The sequence below is a fragment of the Papilio polytes genome, unplaced genomic scaffold (assembly GCF_000836215.1).
Source record: "Papilio polytes unplaced genomic scaffold, Ppol_1.0 DF822845.1, whole genome shotgun sequence".
NCBI classification, from domain to species: domain Eukaryota; kingdom Metazoa; phylum Arthropoda; class Insecta; order Lepidoptera; family Papilionidae; genus Papilio; species Papilio polytes.
In genome coordinates, this window is record NW_013526359.1 from 2,479,754 (window position 1) to 2,503,738 (window position 23,985).

General features: G+C 32.4%; 1 protein-coding gene across 3 annotated transcripts in view; it reads right to left on the minus strand.

The window, feature by feature from the left end:
- The window catches only part of LOC106105455 (polypyrimidine tract-binding protein 2), a 316,933-nt gene that overhangs the window by 154,803 nt on the left and 138,145 nt on the right, over positions 1–23,985 (minus strand). Inside the window, exon 2 of one of the 3 annotated variants that reach the window (XM_013285756.1) lies at positions 20,001–20,158. The exons of the other annotated variants lie outside the window; for them this stretch is intronic. Within the exon in view, the coding sequence (XP_013141210.1) occupies positions 20,001–20,009 (9 nt within the window). The 5' untranslated portion in view covers positions 20,010–20,158. The remainder of the gene's footprint in view (positions 1–20,000; positions 20,159–23,985) is intronic. 3 annotated transcript variants of the gene reach the window in all.

A 23,985-nucleotide genomic window follows, 5' to 3' on the forward strand; every position in this document is an offset into this window, starting at 1 on the left:
ACGCAAATATATCAAACGTTTCGTCATGACGACTAGTAAAACACTGAGCTTGTTGGCGACTGAGCGCCGAGACTGCAACTGAGCCCGAGCCACTCCTTGCCATATATTTTATAAAACTACCCCCAGTAGGAATAGTAGATTCCTTCCGTTTCCTAATATTTTCCTAACAATATTGTTGTTTTAAATAAATGTAAATTTATTGATAAAAAGCATAGATTAACAAATAACATTTAAGAATACAGAACACATCAAAAATAGTTAAAAAGCTAACAATAGTAAGTTTTATTATTAAAATAGAATACAAACATTTTTTTGTATAATGTTGAATTTAAACTCAATGAGGAAAATTAATTTTCCATATCGTGTTTTAAATTCCCTAATCTTATAACAAGAATTTAATAACAAGCCTAATTAAAGAATGTACGCAACTTTGTAATTATGTTTTATAAACAGTGTAAAAGCTTTAAACATTTCGACCTTGTTCATAAAGCCTTTTGTTTTAATTAGAATTCCTTTTGTATTGGAAATTTCAAACATTTCAATTACTACATTAATTAGGTAAGACTAGTTTCGATAATTACATTAATACAATTAAGTATACACTAAATTATAAATCAAATTTGGTGACAGTTACGACAAATTCGTGTAAATTTGGAATCATTAATCCCTTTTCTGGAGCCAGCGTAAAGTAACAAAAAAAAAATGCCCAATAAAGATTATGCCAGAGTCTGTCCCTACGTCAGTTATAGCATTGCTACGCAACAGGGGTTTAGCTGAAGCTCTAAACGATATACAAGCGACGCGCAAATCCAAACAAACGAGAACAATCGCTGCGGCACACGACCACTTCCGGCAACCTAACTAAATTGTGATGTGTTCATACGTTAAGGAAAACATTGTTTGATTACAAGCTGCAGATGTGAGATACGATTACAATTGAAAATATACAAACCATCACATCATAGAAATAGAATAATCGAGTTTAGTTTTATTTTTGTCGATTGATACCACAAAATAAATAGGAGTGAAACAAATGATCTAAAAATGGATTTACGAAAAATACGCCTCTTGTTCCAGTAATACATATGTACTAATATTATAAAGAGAAAAACTTTGGTTGTTTGTAATGAATAGGCTTGAGAACTACTGGGCCGATTTTAAAAATTCTCTCACCGATAGGAAGGTAATTTATCTGTGAGTAACATAGGCTATATTTTTTTATTTCTTTATTATTATTTTTAAATTTCATGCGGATCGAATCGCGGGAAAAAGCTATACTAAATAAAAACATTAAACATGTGACAATACTTTCCAACCTCATCGGGAATTCAAAAACACATTAACAAGAATAAATTGCAATAATTCAATCGACAGACAAGCAAGAATTATTTATATAAAACAATATTAACTTCATAACATAAAATAACAACTCATAAATAAACTTATTGCATCGTTTTCATAGAGGACGCAGTAAATATTTCTTTAACATTCATTTCGCTCAAAATTACGTCGCTCACTCTGCTGCTGTTTTGCATCAAAATATTTATACAAAAATAGTTTGTGGGACAAATACTGAGAAATTAAACTTCTTGAAGCGTGTATACATACATCATAAATAATGTTATGTTTTTAAAGTTAACTAATCTAACGTTTACTTTGTGAAGTGGAATAATTCTACTCTACTATTGCACAATATATATCATTTCTTGAATAGTGATGCAGCAATTTAAAGCATGCAAGTCAAAACAGCTCACCTGCACGGAGGCGAGTCGGACCTTTGATTGCAGATAGCAAATGTTTGCGCCAACTCACCAACTTCTATTATTCAAATAACTACCTACAGATTGGCTAGACGAGTAATTTTGTGAATATCACAACTGGCGTTTCTACTGTAAGATGGTTACAAGTTTTGAGCCACCGGCCCTTGTGCGTTACCGGCGGATCGCGAATGTTTGTCTTTTCATAATTTGCCTAGACAAATTGTAAAGAATCGACTAATTACATTATTAACAGTGTAGGCATCTTAAAAATTCGCAAATGAACTTTTACAGTGTCAATATAAGACGCTAACAAACATATTGAATAAGTAATTTACGGAATTTTCACAATTTGTTTAGGTAACTTACAAATTGTCGACATTCACAAAGGGTCAGTGACTACAAGTATTAAAGTCTAAGAAGTTTTGTTGTAGTAAGTAGTAAGTGGTGTTATTAATTTAATGAAAAGACCTATTGATTGGTCGCGTTAGTTTCAATGAAGATAGTTTCTCTTCGGTTCACGGCAGTTTATAACTCCATTAGGGGAAGTTTAGGAGTAACGAAATTTAGCTGTTTATTCACTTTTCATGCTTTCGGTAGACCGTTTAGGTAATTTAATGAAAAATGCGAATAAAAAATATTTTAGGTACTAAATTATCTCAAAACCATTGGTTTTGTATTGTTCCTAATACATTATTAGAGTTATAATTGAAATAAGAAGTAATTCCATCATTTAAAAAAACAACAATATTTTAATTGAACAGTTGACTAATCTTATCTTAAATACATATAAAATTAACGCATAGAAATTAAAATTACATAACCAAGATGAAATCTCAAAACGTAAAGTCTGAATAAAGTATGTTACAGGTTTGCTAAAAAAGGGGGAAGAAGGATTAAAGAGGTTACGAAGCTGACGTAGTAGGATTATCCGAACGCGACGTCAGCCAATAAATGCCGAAACAGAAATACAGATAGCTGGAAGTGGCACAGTTTGTGCGCTCTTCGATACGCTATTAGATCTCTTAGTCAAAGACTGAATTAATTATGTACAGCGCAACTCCGCACCAGATCGGATTCACATGATTGGTATATTTCCTTACTTGCTACTTTAAGATTGAAATCGTGATTTTAGTGGAACTAGAGCTTAATTAGTTTTGTATAAATTAGTATTACATATGTTTCGGTTAAAATTTAATATTGCTTTCAAAAATTCGTTTTTAGTGATTTTGTAAATACGTTATGATTTCTAGTTTTTGTAGAAATAGAGCCAATCAAAGCTTCTTATTCACTGTATGATAAACCGATCTTATTATTTTTTATATGATAAACACAAAACAATATGTCAATTCCAGACATAAAAAAATCTTTTGATCTTCGCATGGATAGGCTTATTCGACCGCGAACACGTCAATAAATTTGACACTTGTTAAAGGAAAAACTCTTTACATTGTCGTCTAAAGCTTTTTAAGTAATAGCAATTCGTTAAAATTACCTTATAATCTACTATATAAGTGATTTTATTAACGTTTTACAATTAATTAAATTTCAATAAAAAATGCAACTTTTAGATATAAATGTTACAAAATATAGGGATGCAAGGGTTTCATATTATTATCAGGTTATTTGTGATAGGAACATTGTATCGGAAATGTTTAGCTCGGTGAAAATACGTAAGGCAAAAGCGCGGCGCGGTATCGGTGCGGGCTCGCGGCCGCGCCCTCCTCGCCCTGCGCCTACAGCTTCGCTATTGATATTATACTTGGAATCCCTAATTAATACCCTCAGCGTTCGTTAATATTAGATCATTAAAACCGCAATGTTCGAAAACTTACCTGCTTTCGTAAACTCGAAGTTGAATAAACAAAGAGAAGTTTACAGCTGTCGAACTTTGAACCGTTGTTGTACCTATGTCAGCCTTATGAGTTATTAACTTCCGATTGCAATTAAAAATTTACCAAAAGGATAAGCTCCGTGAATCTTATGAATATTAACAAAGTTCCGAATCAGCGAAGAGTTTAATTAGGCATCTTTAATTCTTATTTGAGTTATTTTATTACATTCAGCACATAAAATCAACTGAAAATAGCAATTAAAAAATTCAATTAAGTCCTCTTTTCGCTAAAAGATACTCGTTGTAGTTTTTCATGCTCTTTGAGCAACTTTGGATTTTGTTTATTTCTCTTGCATAACACATTTCTTTTGGCAAGAATAATTTTTAAAATTACACGCGATTCAGTATTCGTGAACAAAGTCACATAAGCTTGTTAAAACTGACTCGGAGTTATTCCAAGTGTTTATTGATTGTAAGTATCATATTATATCAAATAATACCTGTAATGATGAATTCTAAGAAAAAAAAATCCTTGTCATTCATATAAAATTTCCTTGCAGCTGTAACTATCTACCATTAAATCTTACTAATATTGACAAGTCAAAAGCTCCATTGCGAAATTAGAGTTTGTAGCTTAAAATGCTGAACAGATTTCGATTAAATTTGAGCTAAATACTACTAGCTACCTTTAGCCTGTATAGATTGTAAGAACACATAGGCACACTATTTTTGTTTAATTTAATTTTCCGCGAACGGAGTCACGGGCAAAAGCTAGTGAAATATAAAATGGATATGACAGTACAGAAACTCGTTTCTCTATCACTGAATTTACATTTATACAGAGCAAAGCGATATTTGCGGTGAGGATCTCCCGGGCTACACCTAAGCTGACCGAACCGCGCTACAAAGCTCTTACTTATCAAACAGACTAGTTTTTGAAACAAACAGAAAATTAAATATTCCTCAACCAACTCAGTAGTTAAACTTACGAAGTCCGAGAAAACGTTACTTTGCGCTGCAGTGATAAAAAAGACTTCGGGAGTTAATTCGTTTGCAAGGTCTTAAGTTTTATCTCTATTTCAAAAATGAATATTAATATCTCCTTTTCGAAGTACATTTTTTAATTTAGGTAAAGTAAATAAAGTCTTATAAATGATAACGCAACTCATAAAAGGGTTAAGTTACATTTTTTACACTTATTTGTAAAAGCACTTACGTTCCATAACAACCAGAGTTTAAAATCAAGTTCTCTATTTCGGTATTTTCAAAACAAAAGCAAAGGTTACTCACAGTACGTACTTTGGTAAATTGAACTTGTAGAGAGGTAAAAAGAATACCCGTTATTCATATTTTACGAAAGACAAACAAAGAGGGCAACATGAAATCCAATTAGATTTGTATTCACAATGTTAGATTAAGTTATTATGCAAAATCGACTGCGGGGAGATTTTTTGTTGTGTCAAAAACCACGGGTTGTGAGCGCTTAAAGAATTACTGCATTTGTTTGCAATTACAATGCGAACAGAGCAAAAATGTATTACAAAGCTGCATGCTTCTCTTATTCTGCTATCCTTTACCGTAATTACCGAGCTGTCTTTGCCACAAAATAACATAGATTTCTATTGTAATAGCTTTTCTCTTCTAAACCAATTAACTTGATAAAGTTTACATTATATTTTTAATTCTGACCATTATCCTGCATGGAAGTTTGTTTACAGACAAATAAATACGTTTTATGTTTTTAGAATTAATTTGTTACTGAGTCTTTTAATCAAAATTTCATAAATTCCTTAAGATAATCTTACTAATATTATAAATGAGGAAGTATGGATAGATGCAAGTTTGTTAGAGTTTGGAAATACTACTGAACGGATCTTGGTGGCATTTGACATAGATGTAGAGAATAATCTGGAGGGATTCACAGGCTACTTATATATTTTTTTTAATTTGATGTAGACAGAATCGTAGGCGAAAGCTAGTGAATAAAATAAAGATTGATTTAAGCCCTCGAAGTGAATGGAATCATTAGCATTAAAACATCAGCAAAATCAAGTCATCAACCGCGAGGTAACGAGGCGTACCATCGGAATGGCTTCTATCAATTGGTAAGACCTCACTCTGGGCTATATACAACTTTCTGCCTCGTCGAAGCCACCTATACGTCACCTTAAGAGTTAAATTAAGGGTGAAACCAATATGAGTGTAGAGGATTTCGCTGTTTAAGTCGATTTAAGAACATTGTTAAATAATGATTTAAGACTTACTAAACTTTAGTCATAATAATATAATGAACTAGTATTCGCCCGCAACTCCGACCGCGTAAAATTAAAAAAAATAATATGAAACATAGCCTATGCTACTCACTGACAACGTAGCTTTTTAATGGTGAAAGAAATCGGCCCAGTAGTTTTTGAGTTATTTCAATACAATCAAACAAAGTTTTCCTCTTTATAATATCAGTATGATATAGCTTATTACGTTTTAAGAGCTTTTGTCTCCAGTTTTTTTCTTAATAAATTAAACATGAAATTTAGATACAGGAAAACATAATGATCTTGTTGTTCAAAGACTGTTCTTGACTAACATTTTTTTTTAATTTCAGAGATATTATGTGTTTGTTTTTGTATCTGTTCTTCGATAGCGGACACTCGATAATCGATTCTCGATTCTAGAACACTGTTAGTCTATTATTTAGTTGCAGGAGACCTGATACAACTCTATACATCGATTATACGCAAACTCACGCACGTCGATTTGCTCAATTTGATGAATGACTTGTGCAAGTTTGGATATAGCATGCAAACTGCAGTTTCTACGTTACAAAGTCGAATATTTCAGAATATAAAAAATGTATCAATTTAGGAAATTAATTTAGAGTAATGACACATTTTAAAGTCTTCTCTTTTAGTGTAATATTTTTTGTCACTCTAAAATATTACCTGACTTATTCTGGGTTTCTGAAGTTTGCATATATTTTGTCAGTACCAAGCGATTCATTGGCCTTAATTTGACTTTTGTTTCAACGGAGTAAAACTCAAGTTACGAATGGTTAAATGTAGCTCTGAAATCGGCCGTTAGAGATTCTTTTATCTACAATATTGTATGAATTCCGAATCTGTACTATTGTTTATTTTGATATCAAGCATTATTTTTAATATCAACTATTTTAATCTGGTAATGAATACTTTGAATGATCAGATGGATTTAGTTTTGTACGGATACATTTCACGAAATCACTAATTTCAGGCTGAAACTAAATCCCCGTTGGAAATGTTGCGGTGTTATGTTTGTAATACTTTACGAATGATCCCGTGTAGGGTATTACATTTTAATAGAATTAAGCGTAATTATTAATTATCCAGTGTAAAATGAGCCGGTAATTATCTACACATGAAATCGTACGACTAGTTTGTTATGAATATTGTTATGTACACGATATGATAGTTTTATCGTCAAATTTTAAACAAACGTTAACAAGTTGCGATAGTAAACAATAATAATAGATTCTTTGATAGTATGCTTAGGGCCTGTCTTACTACTGGCTGATAGAGGCTCAGATAGTTTAAAAATGACGTCACTGTCAGATACTTATACGTTCGATTGTTATCAGACAATTTACAATTAGGTGGGACAGGCCTTAGTATAAGTTTAAATTAGTCACCGCTCATTTCTAAATATGCCACAATAAAATCACTGTAATTACTAACATGCAGATCGGTTTGTGACATAATTAAATTTGAACCAAGTGTTTAGCGAACGGTTTTTAGTTTAGAAAATCTATCTATCCACGACAATTTGTACATTTTGTGTCAATTAATATTCTGTTAAATGAATTAAAAAATAAAAGAAGCGACATAATAATTTTGTATTTCGTTTTTAAAAACAACGCGCCAGTCGATTACGTCGGATATTAATTAAACAAATAGAGGTCTGCCCGCAAACGCGCCGCCGATGGTCCATCCACGGTTATTATTGAAAATTGTTCAGTAAATATCTTGTCCAACAAATGCCGGGCGACTAATTAGTCCGGATACCTCCGACGAACAATATAGACGTTTATTTTACCTTAAAACCTCGTATTGGCTCGAGATTCTTGTAACCCGACTGTCTCGAGCGCGAGAAATTTCATAAGACGAAATGGAATTAATGGGCGGAATAATCTTGAGTTGGAGTACAAAGGTAACTTACTCTTGTATAAACACGGTTTTGTCTTCGTTACTGAGCTGTTTAACATTGAAGTTGATATAATTCGGTTTAGTGGTGGATTAACAAGCTATTTCTAGTTCTAGCTAGATGAAAGTTTCATTGCAACTTTGTCAGTCTGATGCGATTGGATTGAAATTACTTCCTTGGTTATGAAAATAAATTAAACATTTATTTTTTGTGTTACAATTTCTATACGATTTTTATCTACACCAATATTATAAAGAGGAAAGATTTGTATTTTTGTATGTATTGAAATAACTCAAAAACTACTGGACCGATTTTAAAAATTCTTTCATCGTTAGATAGGTAATTTATCCGTGATCAATATATTATAGTTTTTAAGGAATTATTTTTTTACTAGCTGTTGCTCGCAACTTCGTCTTCGTGGAATTAAAAGAAATAATTGCAAGATATAAAAAAATCTTATTTATTCCCACATAATGATTTGTGAAAATTTTAATCCGTGATAAAGGTACCTTTTTATTATTTTTTAATTTCACGGGTGCAAGTTGCGAGCAACAGCTAGTTTTTGTAATGATATAAATTGCATGATATTTAATCTTTGGTTAAAACAATTGTAATTATTTTTTAATTACTCGTGAGTAGGTAATATTCATAAATGTGATACGAATGTAAAATTTTAATAAATCCAGCCAGCCCGGAGCAGAGTTGCGGTAAAGCCCGGACTATCCCATATGCCCTTTCGGTACACAAAACTCAAATGCAGTTTTATTTACTGTAGTCATAAAATGTCGATAAAGCGGAAAACTACCGCGTATAATCGTTTTTAATTAAATATATGCGAGGGTTATTCGTTGCTCGTTTTCTACTGCGTTTGCTCTGCGGCTCTATTTGTTTGTAAAAAGTTATTGCGGCTTTTTTTGTACACGAACGATGGATTTGTATTGGCAATACATTTTGTATTGGCAATATAGTTTGTTCACTTACAATTAGTAGTTTTAATGATTTATGTTATACTAGGTGTTGCCCGCTACTTCGTGAGATTCTTAAAAGGAGCAAATTTAAAGCCTATGTTACTCACAGATTAATTACCTTTCTAATGGTGAAACAACTTTTAAAATCGGCCCAATAGTTTTTGAGTTATTCAATATATACAAAAATATAGATCTTTTTTCTTTATAAAATTGGTATAGATTGTAAGTAAATACTTAAAAGAGACATTTGGCTATTTAAAATTTCTTATGCTCATGAACTATATATCGATTACGCAATTGGTACAAGTTTGAAACAACAGTCGCTGTTATCATCCAAATTGCTACAGATTTTAAACAGATATTCCATTTCCTACTAGTGAATGTTTGTTGTTGTAAGCACTTTAATGTAATACAAGAATTTATAGCAAGAAAAATGTACTACAATAAGATTAAGAAATGTCTTTATATTTTATATCTAACGGGCGCTGATTCTAATTCAAAGAGGTGTCAAATTAGCAACATAAGCTGACCGCAAGCCGCTCGATAGAAGCTTAAACGGTCAGACAGTATAATGACCAGGTTATGTTGGTATCAGTCGAAACTAATAACCCCAAGGGCCATATAAAATTTGTCACATGGATGACCATCAATCAAAGTGAAGCGAAGCGGAGTTGTGCATTTTAGATACCAATTTTGGGTAAAATCTACCATAATACGTTAGTGATAAGATCGATTATTAAGTGCTTAGTGTTCCTCTGTCGTCTACTAAATATTTTCACAATGATTTAAAAGTTTAAACGTAAATTTTAAGTATAAAACTATATTTATGCATCGTTTATTATTTTAAAAAATAAGTGGATATTTAAGCATACAAATTGCGACTTAAGTTAACTTGTTTTAAAATAGTAGTATTTTAATTATGATAAATGTATTTTCTAATTATTATGTATTGTTTGCCTATTACTAATATTATAAAGAGGAAAATTTTTTGTTTGATTGTAATGAATACGCTCAAAAATGGGCCGATTTTATAAATTCTTTCACCGTTAGAAAGGTAATTTATCTGTGTGTAACATAGGCTATATTTTTTCACTTCTTTATTATTACTTTTAAATGTCACGCGGAATGAGTCGCGGGCAAAATCTAGTATTAACTTATATTGCAACATTTATTTAATAAGACCGAGAATCCGTCCCATTATTTAAAAAAATAAAAGAAATACTTAGACTTATAAAATCTGCATCTACAATTCTCATTCATTTACATACACATATTTAAATTTTAATTAACTTTCAAGCGTAAATCCCTTTTGTATTTCCGAGGCCAAGAAAGGGTTTGTTTACCTTGACTAGACGCTTCCCCACTATGATTTTTCCTGGCGCGTAATAAAATCTCTTTTCGCCATTAACTGCATCGTGCACTATAAACTACAAAGGTTCATTACAATTTAATTAAATTATAATTATTTTTCTATGTTCGCGCCAGAACAATCATTTGTTTTTGTTACTCTGTGGCAGTTTTAAATCTATGCATATTTTATAATCTATGTAGTCGCATCCTTCTGCAACCAACTTCGCGACCGTTCCGACGCATAAAATGTAACCCTTGTTCTGTAATGACATATAATAATTAAACTACGTTATAAGGTACTCTTGTTATATCAACATGAAGTTAGTTTTTTTATTGATTTCAGAAAATGTAAGGAGGAATAAAGGAATTTTCTCAAGAAGCATTAGGTTAACTATCGTAAATAGATGTTGACAAACGGACTTGCTGGAACGTAATCACTGAGTGCAAACAGTCGAAGCGATCAGGCTACAAAGACTCATTGAACAACAATTACCTTGGAGGCCCTCAAAAGGCCTTTAATTAAATACTTCTCCGATGACGTCATAATTATAGCGCAAATTGGATTAAGTCACCCTCTTGTTTTGTTAAAACGTAAGAAGAAAATTTTCTAACTTTAATTAATCAGTTTTCAAACCAGCCGTAAATATTGCTTAAGAAACTAAATTTGCCAAAACACAAAGTATATTAAAACCACTGAAATTTAACAATGCTTCTAACAAACTGATACAATCTGTTTTTATTTAGTTTTCTTAAAAAAATATAATTCAAAAACTACAGGGCCGATTTCAATAATTCTTTCACAATTAAAAAGCTTTTATTTCACTTGGGCGAAGTCGCGAGCAACAGCTAATTCTTAATGCAATTGTAAAGACATATTTGGCGTAATATAAAATAAGATCTTCGCTTGATAGACCAAACTGAAATTTTGACTGAAATAACTCTATTAACCATATTAACTAAACAAAGATATGGAATTGATATGCAAGAAAAATATTCAACGTAAAAATTATTAAAACTAATAAAGTTGGTGCATTGAACGTTACAAGAAAAAGTGCTTGCACTGACTTTATTATTTTAAATTAAAACTCTATTATACGATGTGCAGTTATTATCCACGGTTCGACGAACAACGAACTGTTATGTTCATGTGGCTCGCCGATATTAGAAATCATCGTAGCGGATAAATTTCAATAGCATTAAATGAATAAAGGGTGTTCTAAACACACTGAGTTATTAATTGTAACTATAATAGTTGTACTTAAGTATGGAATAATATAACCTGTAGAAACGTAATCTGTAGCACAAAAGGGAAGCAAAGAAAAGGCCTCCAGAGACCCTTTATACGGGAGTGTTACCATTTCAAAAATCAACTCTCAATGAGATAAAACATCCTGTGTGTAGACTAAGCTATATCAAGTGCAAGGCAATAAGATTAGCAAAGGCAAAATAATTAAACGTATTTTTTTGTAATTCGTTCTTATTTTTTCCAAGTTCTAAGGTACGCTATTCCATCGGATTTAAAAAATATATATATTTATTTAAAATTAAAAAAAAATCAGATAATGCTACCATATTATTTTAATATCTACCTCTGTTAACCAACTGTGCAATTGTGTGGGCTTAAAACAATTTACCAGTCAAATGAGTTTTCTAAAAAGCCGATTAAGCGGAAACTAAATCGGTTGATTCATATTTAATGTGCATACGTCATTAGGAAAATTGAAATACGTGGCAGGTATTTTCATTAATTAACAACATGGAATTTAAGATTTAATCATACTCAAACTAATATCATAAATGCGAAATTTTATTTGGATGAACGGCTGAACGGATCTCGATGAGATTTGGCATATATGTAGAGGGTAGCCTAGAAGAACAGATACTGAACTGAACAGCTACTTTGTTTTTTTTTAAATTCCACTCGGACGGAGTCGTGGGCGACAGATAGTATGCAATAAATTTGTTGAAATACAACGATTTTAAAAGCGTTAATCACGACTGAACTGGTATATACTGGTTTAGATAAATCTGTACGTTAAAATTAGTTTAGGTAACTTACGAAACATGCGGTTGCTAAGATGCACAAGCTAAGTTATTACTTAATTACAACTATGATCAAGTTGTGATTGCCAAGACTTGGTCATGTCTTGTCAATTATGGAAATGGTTTACTTGAGCACTATATTGGATTACCTCTAACCGTAACGAATAACAAGGTAACAATTTTACATCAAAAATTTAAAAATTAAATTAAAAATACAGCTTAAAAAAACTAATATTATATAAAGTAAAAATTCAACATCGTTACCTGATTGTCATACCAAATCAGTTATATATTACCTGTAACAAAAATGTAAATAAATATCTGACAAAATTGTTTGCAATTGAATTAGTAAAAATTATTGTTTGTGTCAGTTTTAAAGATTAATTTATGTTTTAATATTAGATTAGTAGTTAACACAAACACATCAGCCACACAATAGCGGGCAAAGCTTTTAATGCTGGTATAATTTTCTTAATCATACAAGTAAATGTATACCCGCGTTTCGTGGCGTTCTCACAAGTCGACGCCGAGCCCCAACTCAAAGCAAATATTATCTCAGTTACATTGTTCAAGTGTCGATTATATTACGTCGAGATTCGCGACTCGGCAAATGATATTTTCGAATATATCTCTAAGGGATCGTTTCGTTTTAATTTTAAATTCGACCTAGAAATTAATAACGCAATTTCATACGATTATTTCCATTCTAATACAATTCAAAGGAAAATTGCATTTACTTTAATTTTAAATTTAATTTTAGTCACACCAAGTACGGCCAATATCCCTGTTAAAATTATGTTGATCTGTTATTTATTATGTTAATTTGTTAGTAACAAAGATAAAGTATGTTTGTATAAGATTAAGGAGATGAAAGTATTTTAGGTTATCTTGCCCGCATTGAAATATAACGGAGTCCGGCCGCAAAGAGACAAATTACCGTGCTTGAGACGGAGCCGTCGAAATGGCGCAACGTAAGATGCAGCCCTTTAACGATAAAGCCACCAGATGTCGCGCTCCTCGCTGTAATTGCGTTGCCTTTGTACCATTCCTAATGAAAGGTTGCCGAAACTGATATAGCTCTATCTTTAATCTGCACAAAACTTGTCCCCGCATACGATGCGGGCATTTGGCGACGAATGTTGCAGTCAAAGTGGGAAAACCGGAAAATGAAGTGATTTCCATTGAAGTTCTTGCGAAGTCTGGATGGACTTGATGCTTTCATGCTAATGAAATAGACGACAACATATTTACTTAACGTCGTATCTACATAGTTTGTGTGTGTACTCTGTGACCACTGATCAATTTCAATGAAAGCTCTCAATGCGTTTTTGAATACTTAAATGTTTGATTTTGATTTTATTAGATAGAAATGAATATGAGTACTCACGTAATAAAAATATGTTACTTTGTTCAATGCTAAGAATTGTATAAAAGTAGCCTCAATATCGTCTTCTTTGTTACCGGTCAATTGAGATACTCACTATTTCCGGTACTGCCAACAACACAAACGTAAGGAAACTAATCTCTTTGAGACAATACTCTGACAATATCTGTGGTTTACGACGCCGACGGCCCCACGACTAAATCTACAAATATTTGAACAATCGTCTCAGTGCCGGCTATTGTCTAGGTCAAACTAATTTTGAAATCCTCTGAAGCCGTAATTCAATCTTGCATTGAGATCATCAGTTAAATTAATTTGCTTTGGTTTTAATTAAACTTGTTTATCGGTCAAATTAACGCTGAACCTCAAAGGCCGCTAACTGGCTTCCCCGTTAAATTTATTCTTTGTATAATATCATGTTCATTTTGTTGTATCATATTATACGTTTTATACATAAACATTTCTCATTTGCAACCCTTAATATATACCTCAAGTACTATTTTTGTTACATCGTTAAATTTTACTTCGTTTTGTAAACGTACATTACATTTACATTTCGAGATTCAATGTTTAATTATTACAAAAGTAAATCACAAAATAACATCATTTTGTTTCAATCACGTTACAAAACTTTCGTAACATAGTCGGGCCTGTCTCAGGTTAATACATAAGTCTTCAAATGTTACACATTAGAGGCGTTGGATAGTTTATGCGGAAAACTTGGCAGTTTTATTCGGTTGCGGGTTTGAGAGCGTTCCGCTCCGGCGCAGAGCGGGTTTCTTCGGGCCCATATATCACTTAGCGAAGCGCGTCGGCCACGCGGCCGCCTCTCACTATTAACTTTGATGTAAACTTCTCGTCATGGGACCACCGGCGCCGTATCGACTGATAATTGAGAGCAGGGAACCCCGATTTTATAGTAAAGAATAACTTTTTGAACTGAAGTGAAAACGTGCTCTTTTACAATATTGTTTCGCCAAACCACTGCTTTGTGCAGAACTACGTTGCATCAGACAGCGCTATAATTTATTTAAACGGCCACCGCGCGTCAGCATCAAGCACGCAGTCTGAATGTAAAAGGAAATGTTTATTCAACAAAGAATATCACAGTTGTCAATAAAATTTAATTAACAGAGCGACAGCGTTGGCCGCGTGTGTTCATTGTGTAAATTGAACGCCTTTGATCTGAGCTGCCGGGTACTGATTTGTAATGGAATTCGAAAAATTTTCCGTCATTAAAAGTCAATTGAATTTACTTGTTTTAATTTTGGCGAAGCGAACAACGTTTTCACCATTATGCGCTACGCTGATACCATGCCGTATTTTATTATCTACATACATGAAATGCAATTGCTTTGTTTTCGTAAATATATTTTATTGTGATATTTTCATACATTTATGTGTTATTACGATATATTAACATCATAACAATACTATACTCGTAAGTGTAAAAAGAAAGGTTATCGGTTCCATATTAGGTCTACAAGTTATGTGCTAAAATGTTGGACATAGTCAGTTAGGTCAAAAGAGTATAAACACTTACAGAGTAGAAAGATATAAACAAGAAATTTAATTAATCATACTAAAATTTAAGCAGTGTCTGAGCAAACGAGAAGTTGTAACGTATGCTAACGTTTGGACTATACTCTATAAGTTCCTTGGTCACGTTGATATTTATTAATTGCTGAAAGTCGTTTGTTTACTTAGCCGAAGTTACCTAAGATGCTTTCAGGTAGCAAGTTGCGAGCCGCGCTCCATCGGGCCCCAACTTGAGCAAACACTAAGTTTTAGTCGTGTTACAAACAACTTAAGATTCAGTCAAAAATACAAATACATTTAAGAGATTACAAAATGCAAAGTTACAAGCAACATCTCACACATCTAAAGGATTCTAATCTTTTTTTAAAGTAGACTTGACTACGATCAGGGCAATTAAAATTTTAATAAATAAATGAAGACTGAAAAATTATACAAGTATAATAATAGTTTAAGCACTTAAATTTATTTAGTGTCAATGAAAACGCCTGTCTAGAATCTTAACTAGCCTCAGGTGTAGATAAACTTTTTTAATTTCAACTTCTAACAATTTTAAAAGAATAAACTTTACTAACTTATATCGTAAAGCGGTACAAATAATTGAGATCATGTTTCAAAAACGTAATAATGGGTATCTTTATTAATTGCAACACCAAGACAAATGACTTACGAAATATTATTTATTTTTATTTATGGAGTTGCTTTTGTTTTCATTATGGAAAATTTAAGATAACAAATAGCACTACCTCATTGGATTTGACAAACAATTATTATATTTTTGTTACTGTCACAAATCTTATTTGAAAAATTATGGCTATTTCTAAAACAATGAAAACGAAATCTTATATTATAAGGTAGAGGAGGACCAAATGAAGTATGGATGACCTGTGAGAGAAGATATGCTTAAGGGAGTGGAATCAAATATGATTTGATAGAAATGTATGGAAGACCACATATTATGCTGACCCTACGTAGGGACAAGAGCAAGTTGATGATGACGACTTTTGTCCAAAGTACATTTTAAATTAGCTTGACAATACATATAGTTTCCCAACTCAGGTAAATGTAGTCAGAGCAAATCGTTAGTATATAATAGATGGAAAACTAATCCGAGAAATTGTAGGAAATATCTTTGAATAGTAAAAGCCGAAGCTTTGGATATTGTTGCGTAGTAAATCTATCGAATGGCGCCGCTACAGCCATCTGTCTTAATTGAACTCTCCTCTATGAAATATCTCACATGAATGTTTGCTTTTCTACTAGAATGTTGTACGTGACTTCAATATGAAATATTTTGTAGAATCTATTGAATAAAGACGAAATGTAAGAAGATTTATTTTAACTAACACAACCATCCTCTCAGAATTGAAGGGACTCTTTTAGCAACTTTATAAGTCGTTATTGGTACCAAGTACAAATAATAGAGGAATTTAGAACATGAAATAGTTGTTGCCAGTGCGCCTTTTTTAAAACAAAAGGTCCGGATTTTTGGAATATAAGTTATCATCAAAAGCGTCGGTGGGTCAGGGGTGTAAGCACTTGACTTGTAATCCACAGGTCCTGGGTATGAATCCTATCATATACCAATATGGTTTTTAATTTTTCTGATTTCATATGTACATAATGTATCCAACGTTCTTACGGTGAAGGAAAGACAGTGATGCAACCTGCACATATCGGTGAAGAAATTCAAAGATGTATGTGAATCCACCAACCCGCACTGAGTCAGCGTGCTTGACTACGGACTACTAGTCACATTAACTTAGGATAGGCTCCAAATCCCCCAGTAGGTCATATCGTGCGCTGATAATGATGATGATGAGTTTATTATGGGTATATTATTTATGGCAAAATCTTACATTGTTAAATAAAATTCTATCCTACATGTAACTAGTCGCTAATGAGGTAAATAAGTAAACTGAATAATGGCTCCCGTTAGAGTTTGAAGCGTTGCTTCTTTTTACTTTTCAGACATGTTCCTCTCCGCTTTGTTGCTTGGGTACGTGGTTAATCAGCGTTTAAAATTGAAACTAACTACTTCGTGTTGCCCGCTCCGAGCATTTTACTCAAGCACAAGAAAATTTAAAAAGTTAGAGAAAACTTGTGGAAATCACTACACACCACTTAGAAGGGTTTTCTATTTTGTTCAGACATAGAATACTATGGCCACAGTGACTATCAGTTCACATAAACACAGAACCTCTTAATTCGCTTATAATTTAAGAATTAGTGAAACGCATTAAACGGTAGGTGATCAGATTACTACATATTTTGAGATTTCCCTCTCCAAACAAACCATTACATTATGTAGCTTTAAAGTTGATATTAACCTAGTAATGGTGCAAGATATAAAAACATTTTCAATTCTAAATACTTATCTTTAAGAGTTTATCAGAAAAAAACAGGCTATAAATAAAATTGCTGGCTACCTCGTTACAATTTCCGCAGCATCTCGATCGCAAATCGGCGCGACCGTGAGCCACTAACTAGTTGAATCTTTAAAAATATTGCTGATTCAATAAAAAAAAAACTGATTGCTATCTCACTTTGATGTTGTCGGAGGAAATGGGATCTGCTTCCGATACGCGCGAAAAGGGAATTATCTCCTTCCAATTTTAGGGTCCCGCGGGTATTGTCATCGAACCATGATCGAGAATTTTATTCGATTAATTGGTTTTTCAACGGAATTCTTATCGAATTATTTTTTTTAACAATGCTCTTGTTAAGCTATAAGTACTATTATGTTCATATTAAAAACACAAACTAATAGTAATTGCTGTAAAATAAATCATCCCCATCTTGTTTCCATCCCTCATAGTACATTAAAGAAAAATAACAATTCTTTTGACCTATTACAAATTCAGTTTTTATTTTATTTATTTAATTTTTCCTTTATTTCTTAGTTTATTATTTTAACAAGTAATATCAATGTAAAAAATGTATTGCATCTACAAAAGCGTACGGAACCCGATTAAATAAATGTATTAAAGCTAGCTATCACTTTAAATTTGTCGGTGATTGCTAAGAGGGCAAAGCGTCATATCAGGCTGAAGGGCCCGGTGTCGACTTCTGACCGCTTCGAGTGCCGATCTAATTTGCTGAATCGCGGAAGCATATGAAATTTAATCGATTCGACTCACTCAGAATGTTTTACGCGTATTTCTTCGTACTAATATTGTTTCATATGAACTAGACAATTTGCTAAACCTTACATAGTAACTAGAAATTAGATGGATGTATAATAAAATTAAACAATCAAAAATGTATGTAAGTTTACAAAATAAATGTTAGTTAGAAGGCTTTTATATACAATTTTAACATACACAAACTTGTGTCAAAGAAACTTGGATAATATAAAATCACGTAGTCTTTGTAACAACATTGCCATATCCTTTGCTAGTTAATCGAAGATAAACAGAATAACATCGTATACAAAGCGTAAGAAAACTAAAGGCAAAGAAAACTAAAACCAAACAAAGGGAAAAAAAATCTGGTTTTGTAAAAATACTTTCGTATAATTTCGTTCCAACACAAGGTTTTCCTTCGCTATTTCCTGCAGTCACAGGTGAGATTTATCTTCGGGTAATTGGATAAAGAACGCCTTGCAGAGAAGTGATACGAGGTGAGAGAAGTCGAAGGAAGCGGTTAAGGGATGGCGAATTGGTATTAGGCTGTTATTGAAAGAGAGAAAAACAAAGCGTCGATTTTTGGCGAACACAATAGATCATTATGTAGTCGAATATCGTAATGTTTCTTCTTATTATCTTAAATGTTTAAAATCGATGGATAGTTTGTCACATATCTCCAGAACGGCTCAAAGAATTTCGCTGGAATTTGGCACAGACGTAAAACATGGTCTGGAAAAACTAAGCCGCTAATTAAGTTTATTATTAATTCCGCGAGGCCCACAGCTATTGTTAGATTTTTATAACAGTTAAAAATATAGCTAGCGATATCCAAATAGAACATTTTACTCGGAAATAGTCTTATTCCCGTGTATTTCATTAGCGGGGAATTATAATCTCTTAAATATAAAATGGCTGTTGCAACGTCTATTATTCGGATTTGAAACAATTTAATACAATAATCTAACATTATAATTTAAAACATACGTATCAATCAAATAATTCATAAACGCCATAAAAAAATTTGGCTAATCATAACAATCACCAGAGTTAAAGGGTTAAAACGCATTTTTAAGTAAACAGAGTCTAACTGTATGTTTTGTTATAATACAGTTAGTGTTTAATTGATCATGTAATAACGTTTAGTAACCACAATAACGATTTGAGTGGTGGTTTGATTTAAAAACTGTAGGCATTATTAACTATTAATAAACGAATTGTGGTTTTTCATAGTATATTTAAAAATCTATACGCGGTTAGTTGGTTATTTAACTTTGTAGTAATATTACCTTTCTGTGCACGGAAACACATTTCCAGCATTAACTATGAAGGAAATTATTCAAATATTTAGTTTCTGTAACAAAATAGGAAAATTGCTGGCATCTATCAAAATGTTTCATTGTTACGAAACACAATGAGTAACTTTTAATAAGCCTTTACTAACTTCTCTGTTAAATATTGTAATTTATTTAGTTTAAATAAACGTACAAGAACAAGCAATTATTTAAAAAAAATGTAGCTGAATTATACAACTCCTTAATATAAAATAAAAAAAAATTCACAAATATTTACAATTATTAAATATTGAGTTATAATTGTTCACATAAAAAAAGGAAAATAAGAGATAATTCTGTGAACAGAAGAGAAAGTGCTTCGACAAATTCTAAGTTAAAGAGACACAAATGCACAACAAAAATAGCAGAACCGAGTATTAGACGCGGATGTGATGAGTGATTTAGGAATAAATTTACAAAGTGAAGCCCAAACACGAAAGGGTTAGCGTGGCGTAAACCTCGAGCGGTGAATAATTCATACAGATTTTTGAATTACCTTGACCATTTCACGTAATGCGTCAGTCGGCGTCTAGCAGCAGAATTCGTACCAGTTGTAATTTAACTGAGCGATGCTCAAGGCACTTATAAATAGCACTTTGGGCACTAAAGTTTATTATTAATGTCTTCTGTTGCAGTTCAGGATAGGTACGGGCCCTGGAAATTAATTCAAATATTATTTCACATTGACGAGACACTAACTGAACCGGAATATTGAATTTTATCTCATCACTATAGTTGAATTTTTCATTTAGAAAAGTGAGAAATTTTAGCGCAAAAGCGCTTTAAACTTGGTGAAATTTTGACTCAATGGTATTAAGTACTTCTGTGTTAAAAACTGTTATTACTCGTTCGTGAAAAGCTGTAAGTGTTCTTTTAAAAGTAAAAGCAATATGAGGATGGTCGGGTTAAATCGACAGTGTAATAGGTAACCAATTTAGTTGGAGCCGATGTGGATATTGGTGTACTTTTTTAAGCGAGCTTCGAGTTTGCTCCCCGGAATTAGTTTACGTCGACGTTTGATCGGATATTCCCTTAAAGAAGTTAGGCGGCGGCATACCGGGTAATTTGTACAGCATTATACAAACAGGTTGCGGAAAACTCGGTGTATTTTAACTGTGAAGTCGAAATTCTTAGCGATTTTTGATTAAAGTCGTATTGAATCTACGTTTCGATTACTTTTCCTGGGAAATACGATGCTTTCGTGTTTAAAGTTTAACGTTCGTAAATTAGTATTAAGAAAGTAAGATATTTCAGATCATTTACATGAGTTGAAGAATGTATTAATTATTTACCCAATGCTTATATAATAAAAACCAATATTTATATGATTCTAATTGGTTTATTTTTAGACAAGTATAATATGTTAAAAGATCATTGATAAAGTCGGAAATCTGTCTATTAGTAATAAGTAATTAAGTAAATTTTATGTTATGTGGAAAAGCTGTGAATCTTACACTTGCGTGATAACAGTGAAAAATAAACAACAACTTCGCATATTACATTTCTGATATAATATCCATAACAAAATAATTAATGTTTCATACGATATCTGAGTAAAAATTCCAAGTGAAATAAAAACTCTTCCAAGTCAAAACGAAAAGGAAAAAAGAAACCCACCGGCTAGAGTTGGAAATCATTAAAAGGTAAATATCGTAAACATATCGAATGGTAAGCCATGTCGACAGGCCGGGAAATAAAAAGAGCGCGGTCCGGGAAGAGGGGAGCTGGGATGTCTTTAGACATCGCACACATAAACATTCGACCAATTTCCTTACCTGGGGATTTATGCGCTGCCACAGTACCCTGTTAAAGCTTTTTGTTGAATTTTAGTTGGCAACACAATGTTTTGTTCAAATATCGAAACAAACCATTACTTACTCTACGTTGTATACCTATATTTTGTGAAGACAGATATCAAAACACTCAAAATATGAGGAAAAAGCTTAAGTTGCAAATATAATTCAAACTTTTTCTAAAAAAGATATTTTTTTAGTGTACATTTTAATAGTTTAAAATATTGCCTTTAACTATAATTTATATTAACTCAATGATGACTTCCTTTCTTAGTAACGACGTCGTAGTTTTACAGTTTGTCTAAATAACATTGATGCCTGAGAGAACATCTAGCAGTCACTAATGGAATGAAATGTTCTACCAGCGATTGTTTTATTTTGCTTTTTACAAAATAAAATGGCGTGTGTTTTATTCATGGGAAGAGATCACTTCATTATGTTAATGATTTGAATTTGCTTCCTTGTTTTCTACCGTTAGGTATGACAAATAGTTACATAGTAACTGTTCTCTGCTCAGAGTAGGTTATGGTATTATAAAAGCGTCTGACACAATGTAAGTGTAATCAATGTCACATCTAGGTAGCGTGAGATCTTTGTTGTTGCGGCAGCTACAAAACTGTACAATTAGTACATCCGCATCTAAACGTCCACAACGCTCCCGCACCGAGTTCTTATCTCGCTAAAATTTTTACTGTCAACTTGTTTGAGCTGTTGAAAATTTAATATGTAGCTTGTAAACGTAAACGGTTGTTGTTACAATGTTGGCTCTGTTAACTTTGCGTTGTGCGATCTAACGTTTGCATAATTAAACTTTAAAGGTATTTAACGTTATGAAACTAACGTAGATGTAAACATACATACAGTTAAATGCAAAATGTGAAGTATTCAAACTAATTAAAATTACAGTTCTTCTTTATCATACAAAGAAAGAAATTAATAACTTGGTAAATTAGAGTTTCTGACGGAAAAATTTATAACGCAACTAGCTGTTCCCGTGCGACTTCATCCGCATGAATTTATATATATTTTATTTTATTGTTTACATTTGTCAAATTATCGATTGCAAATATCAAAATGACATGACGTGATGACAAACCATGGCAATCTTACTTCCTTGATGTTGGCAGCTTGTAGCTTATGGTCTCTTTCCCACATTGGGATTTTTATCAAATTTATTTACCCCATAAGTTTAAAAGCGTGAAAATATATAGCCTAAAGCGTGACGCAAGTGTAGGGCTATTTATTAAAGAAATAATTATTCAAAAATATACTGTCATTGCTGACATCTTACGCCACAAAGTAGTGTGTGTTTACGCTTTATAATATTAGTATAGAAGTATAGATAGATAATGACCACGCGAACAAACTTTACAATGGAGTGAAATCTGTTATGCCATTACCGTGTAATTAATATATACATAATCGGCTTACATTACCATAAGAGAAAATGTTCTAAAACCTTTTAAATAATAAAAGCTTATTAAAATCTGACGACATAACGCACGTATCATTAAATGCTTACATTAAACAACATTATATATTAAAAAGGTATATGAGGTAAATATTACGGAGGTGGTCTTATGAGTATGAAGGGAGATGTAAGACGCATTAAGAATTTAAAAATCTTGGAAGATGTGGTGCGCTAGATATTCAAGTTAACAAAGGAAACTTTTGAAACATTGAGAGGAAAATATACGAGGCCTTTTAAATTGTTAATCCCGAAATGTGAGCTTCATTTTGTTGAGTAGTTAAACTAAATTCAAATAAGAGCAAAATGTTAATAAAGTGTGGTCCTAAACCAACAGTAAGCGGGTGTAGTGGAATTTTCAACTGCTTGTTTCACTTTTCTGTTTAGCCTTTCGTATTATTTAAAAGTGATTTTTTAAATACAATGTTTATATTATCATAGCATATCTTCATGAATACGAGTACCATAACAAAGTAATAGAATAACAAAAATAAACATTGTATTAAATAACGAACGTCGTTTTTTAACCTAACAAAAGGGTTATGCTGATAAGATTTTTATCATGCTTCAAATGTTAATGTGTACTTAATCATTGAAGGATTAAGTCATCTTTGCGACCGGAAGTTTGGCGTCCGCGCCGATTCCAGCCGGGATTGCCGGAAGTCTTGCCGCCCGACCGCTTCCGGTGCCGCGACGCTAAGTGGATTCGCGTTCCGTTTGTTTTGTATTTTTAATTGTCGTGTCTACAAACCTCCGATATTCTAAATAGAATTGTCATAATCTAAATCTTTTCTTTTTTCGACTTTATTCAGAGTAAAAATTATTACAAATTCACAAAATGGGGCATTTCCATTGGAAAATCATAAACAATGCAAACCTATTGTACAAGTATAACCCCTATGGAGCGATTCTTACATTTGTGAATAGTAATAATCTTTACAGTAACAACACACTATTCATTTTTAAAGACATCAAAAGTTTAATAATACCGCTATAGTTACAAATCTAATATTAATGTTCCTAAGTAAAAATAATCATTAGTGAGAATATTATTCCATTTATATCTAAAGTCCGTACCTGAGAACAATATAAAAGAATAACATTTCATCGCTTGATCCCTTCGAAACAATGCGGCTAACAGAAAAACTTTTCTGTTTTCGAAGTCAGTTAAAAAGAGCTATCGTCATCAATTGTCACCTGTAGGCAATAAGCGGGAACAA